The following is a 5,046-nucleotide window of genomic DNA, read 5'->3' as shown; positions in this document are numbered from 1 at the left end:
CTTCTTGCCCAAGTATTTGTCCATCGAAAAACCTGCTCAATTCAATATCGAAGAGGAGAGTCTTCATTTATTCATGAAAAAGAGCGACTCCTTAGTTTCACCCTTGGGAAAAAAAAAGTCATTTTTCTTCAAAAGCAGGAGTCACATTCCCTTCGCACTACTGATAGGAGCTGCTCCAGTGAATCTCCACTGAAAGTAAATGTCCTTGGCTGGCCCCAACAGTCCCTACATCATTAATGCATGGGCATGGCCATCTAGGCTTCAGAACCCACCTAAAAGAGGTAAGTCCTCTCCCCATCCTTTCAAGGACACTGTCTTTAGACTTCTAGTAATACGTTTATAAATATTTGCATTGGGTGTTTATGTGTAAGTTCTCCGCTATTAACATCCTCACACCTAATAAGTACCTAAGTGGATGTGGACTTAAGCAGGAAGTGCATAGTACCCTCTGGAACAGGTCATTTGTATTCCTTGAAAAAGTTCCGATGACCTTGGATGTTTCTGATTAAGGGACTTCTGTTGCCATCTGTCAGCAAAAGTCATATTCTTTCTAGTGAAAGTCAGTGGGTTTTAACTTTGTTGGAGGGAATCTTAGCAGCAGCCAGGGTCCATTAAAATGTCCTCTCTCTACCCCTATCCACCCTTAGTTGCCCAAGTTTTCAGTAAACACAGGGGAAGCAGAGGACACAAGCTTGGATGTGAAACAGCAATATCTTCTGCATTGAAGAATAATAAAACAATGTTTTTAATTATACAAGAAAATGGGGCAAGTTGTTGGGCCCTCCCAAACTAGAACGCTTGGCACTGGTCAATACATGGGGAATTGAACAGATTGTTCAATTCTAAAATTTTCTGAGAAATAATCTCAATTGTCAATTTTCCTCTACCCAGATAAAAGCAGAGCTTTATGACCCTCCTTTTCAGCTTGGGAAAGAAAGGCTGGAAAAAGACTCTTTGCGCTGAAAAGGCAGCCATATTTGCACCACCACCACCACCACTCCACCCTGTGCAGAGGTAAGGGATATACTGGGCTTTGTGGAACCTCACAAAATGGGAACTCACAAAATGGCAGTCCTTGAACTGACTTTTCTCTAGGAACCATTGAGACCTACACCCTCTTTTGTTTCTGGTCCTTGCAAACAGAGAAACTAAATCACTTAGAAGGCTTGGTTCTTTCATTCAGTGTTAACATTAAAGGGTCCTATTTTTCTCTAAACAGTTTACAGACCTCTCTAAGCAGATTCCCTAAGCAGTCCAGGGTAGAGAAGCAGTTGCTTGGGTTTGCAAAGGGTTTTCTGAAGGTTTATGCAAATTTCTGTAGCAAAAATGTTTTCTTGTTTGTTGCCTGCAATCCTCGGATATTTACAGATTTGAGCCAATTACAAGGGTATCTTCTACACTTGTCACTTTGAGTCTGTCTGCACGAAACACCAAGATGGGGGGTTTCTAGCCACCGTGAGGAAAAGGTGATGACTGTGTGTGATGTGTAATTCCACGAGCTCTTTATTTGGAGACAAATCTATGCTTTTCTCAGCTACAAAAGGAAACATTTATTACCAACACTTTGTGCACACGTGCAATCTATGTATATGTACAAATCCACCAAATATATACCAAAAATTACCAAATTTGTATACGTACAAATACTCTCAAATACACCAGTAATTGCAGCAGTCTTTTTCTGTACACGAGCTATGATTTTACCATGCGGTTAGAAGGATGATGAGGCCAGAAGGTACAGCATTTATAGAACGACACAGAACGCAGAGGAAACAAGGACATTTTTACCTCCCCTTCCTTCCTTGATTTCCACATCCGTCATGTACAAGGTCCCCCACTGATAGTCTTGCCCAAATCGGTGGCTCTAAAAGTGATGTTTGGGGAGTATTCTTGAATGAGACAACAAATTTTGCTAATAGAGGAGTCCCTTAAATGGAGGAGGGCAGCTGAAATTTAGCCAGCACCAGTCTTTAGCCAAGTTATTCCCCCGCCCCCAGGCTGTTCCCTAGCCACACTTTTCGGCACTTGGCATCCTTGCTCTGTATCAGCCAACAGCAGAGGCTCAGGCAGCACACAGAGCAAAACGTTTCCAAATCCAGCATGCACGTTTGCAGCTGTCTCCTCTCATGCAAATGTTTCTTAAGCCCTGAGCCACCTGTGACTTAAAATTGTCTTTCCTGGCTCAGGTCAACAAATGCCATAGCTACTGCCTCTTCCTTGGATAGAAAGTCAGGTGGTGCTTTGCTTCTGGCCTGATCAGTACCAACATTCCCCTGGTCCACCAATGCCTGAGGGGGTGATCTAGGCCTTATACTACAGGATTCCATTTTCTTACCTTTGCAATAAATGCCAGTCTAGAAATTAAAATATACGTCTTTATAAACACACTTAGAAAAGGCAGAGAGCTCTTCAATGTCTATCTGACAAAGATGCTTTCCCTTTTACTGGGAGAAATGTTAGTTTACTTGAATTTCTCCTATTGTCGCCCTCCCCTCTTCCCCCTCCTCTTCTCTCATAAAATGGCAGCTGCAGGAGCAGCCTGGAATGGAAAATGGATATCTTGTTAATAACAGATCCCAAAACCCAGCATCAATGCAGACTCCGCGGAATAAGCTGTGGTGTAACCTGGACTCTGGGTCCTCCCACACTGGGTTGATTCGAGTCCTCTGTGAAGTTCAAAGCTTTCACAGTACCTTAGCAAGGTTACTTAGAGCAAGATGAAGCTAGGATAGCCTAGCCAGTCCTCTCTGGGATGAAAGAGAGCGAGCGCCCCCTCCCCTACATGTATTTATTTATTTTTATAGTATGAGTGCATGTAACCCCCTCTTTTTAAAAAAAAAAAATCAAATAGAAGCTTTAGCAGAACATTGCCTTTGTGTGAGCCCAGGTAATCCTTCCCAACTCAGGAAAAGGGTTATTTGCGGCGCTCAAAGACACTAGCTCTAGAAAAAGATTCTTTTTTTTTTTTTTTTTTTATTAAGGAGCTAGCTATGTTCTGGAGCGGTTGTTTACACTCATTTTTCTGCATTTGCTCTCAAGGCTTGTTTCAAAAGGGTGAGACCATCCTGGAGAACAACAGAGGACGTACCAACCGACATCTGAAACGCACACAGCAAGTTGGCTCAAAATGGGTGTGCAAATAGAGTGAAGGGAATACAAATAAATATGGCACCTACTCAAAAACCGGAATCACAGCAGTGGCTACAGCCTAGAGACTTAGCAGTTTCAGACGATACCAAACGCAGTTCAAAATGAAAGCAAGTTGAGAAAGGAGAGGCATTCCACAGAGCAACTTGCCAGAGTGAAAAGTTAATGAATGAAAATGTTATAATTGGCTTTTCAAGTATTCATTCACTCTAATTAAATTGCCATAATTTGTATAGACTATAGAAAAGTTATTAAATGTCAACTTTGACATTGCCCTGAAACTTGTCACTGGCCCAACATTCCTCAAGTTTAAGGAAGCTGCAGAGCCAGGACTACACTCTTCAACTAACATGTGCTTTTCAAATATTTGGCCCAAACTTTTCCCAGAGATTCTACATTTATAAAGAAACCTTTTAGGAGTAAACAAAAAGCACCCGAACCATTATTATAAAAGCAGAAAGAAAAAAACATAAATAATACATTTTAATCAAATAAAATAAAGTAAATATTTTGCAGGCATAATTTTTTAAAAAAATTAATAGACTTCTTTTAATTTACTCACCATAAAGAAAAGATTTAAAATGTTCAAGTGCACTTGTTTGATTAATAAAGCATTTTATGTTCAATTATTTAGTGCTAATCATTAGGAAGTTTACGTTGTTGAGGCAAATCACCAGCTCAGACATTGAAAACTACCATTATAAAAATGTCGCTACAAGGTCAGTATCAAATCTCCCTCACATAAGACAGCTCAAGGACTGCTTCTATGAAATACTAGAAACTTTTTAAAAAATCCCTCTCAAAGCGCAGAAATCTCAAGAGCAGTGACATGAAGGTAGCTTGAAATATAGGTAAAGTCTTTCCGACAAAGAAAATAGGTGATGTCCACCAGCATATGTTGATCATTAGCTTTAATAGTCTATGATAAAATTTTAAAGGTAGAATTTAATTCGTCGGGCCTTCAGCTCTGTCTTCCTCCAACGCTTGGGCTTCCTTTTTAGTTTCCCCATCCTTCACCTCCTGTCGGGAAACCGGGAATTTGTCCTTGTTGTTCTCCTTTTTCCATTTCATTCTCCTGTTCTGGAACCAGATTTTTACCTGTCTCTCCGTGAGAGCTAAGGCATGGGAAACCTCGATTCTTCTCTTTCTGGTCAGGTAAGGGTTAAAAAGGAATTCCTTTTCCAGCTCTAGGGTTTGGAAACGACTGTAGGTTTGTCTTCCTCTTCGTCTACCAGGAGCTGCTGATTAAAACCAAAAAAAGAGAAAGAGAGAGAGAAATAAACGTCTTAAAAATGTAACGGTGCCTCTGCAGATTGCTGGAGGTTTCTGGAATGAGTCTAAAGGATGGAATATATATAACTCTCTTTAGCTCTGGTATATACAGAATATACAAGCAAGAGACAGAGTGAAGGTCGTCACAGTTACTCTGTGCCCATCATCTTTACGTGGTTTCTACTTTCAGGGAGGAAAGAGTCTGTATTACTTTATGAACAACAGCCACTGTAGCTGTGCAAGAAGTAGGAGAGGGAGAAGAAAAGGGAGTTTTAAAGCTAGAACGTGAAGGATTTCTTCCCCTGTCCCCGCTTAAAAAAAAAAAAAAAACAACAACAAAAAACTTGCATCCCAACCTTGTGGTCTCATCCAGGGAAACATTTGAGAAGGAGACGAGCTCTGATTTAAGTGGTCTGGGTCCTCGCCAATATTACCACTGGACGATTTACAGTCAGGATATTGTACCAGCTCGGCCTCTTGCTGGGTCGTAAAAATCGGCTGTCTCTGTAAGTTATCGTATCCGTAAAACTTCGCGGGCTCCCGGTGACAGGCAATCCCGCCGCAGGGGGGAGGCGGAGGATGCGGAGGAGGAGGGGGGACGGCTTGGTAGGCTGCAGCCGGCTGCCC

The 5,046-nt window shown here is 41.5% G+C and overlaps 1 protein-coding gene across 1 annotated transcript in view; it reads right to left on the bottom strand.

Annotated features, from left to right (window-relative positions):
- Nucleotides 1–1,480: 1,480 nt before the first annotated feature.
- Nucleotides 1,481–5,046, bottom strand: part of HOXD8 (homeobox D8) — a 4,477-nt gene continuing 911 nt past the window's right edge. Inside the window, exons 2-3 of the mRNA XM_015596452.2 lie at nt 4,776–5,040; nt 1,481–4,388 (exon numbers count right to left, since the gene is read on the bottom strand). Coding sequence (XP_015451938.1) covers nt 4,093–4,388; nt 4,776–5,040 — 561 coding nt within the window. The 3' untranslated portion in view covers nt 1,481–4,092. The remainder of the gene's footprint in view (nt 4,389–4,775; nt 5,041–5,046) is intronic.

Source organism: Pteropus alecto, unplaced genomic scaffold (genome assembly GCF_000325575.1).
Source record: "Pteropus alecto unplaced genomic scaffold, ASM32557v1 scaffold3, whole genome shotgun sequence".
Lineage (NCBI taxonomy): Eukaryota > Metazoa > Chordata > Mammalia > Chiroptera > Pteropodidae > Pteropus > Pteropus alecto.
The sequence above is the reverse complement of the archived record's forward strand: the minus strand, read 5'-3'. Positions and strand labels throughout refer to the sequence as shown.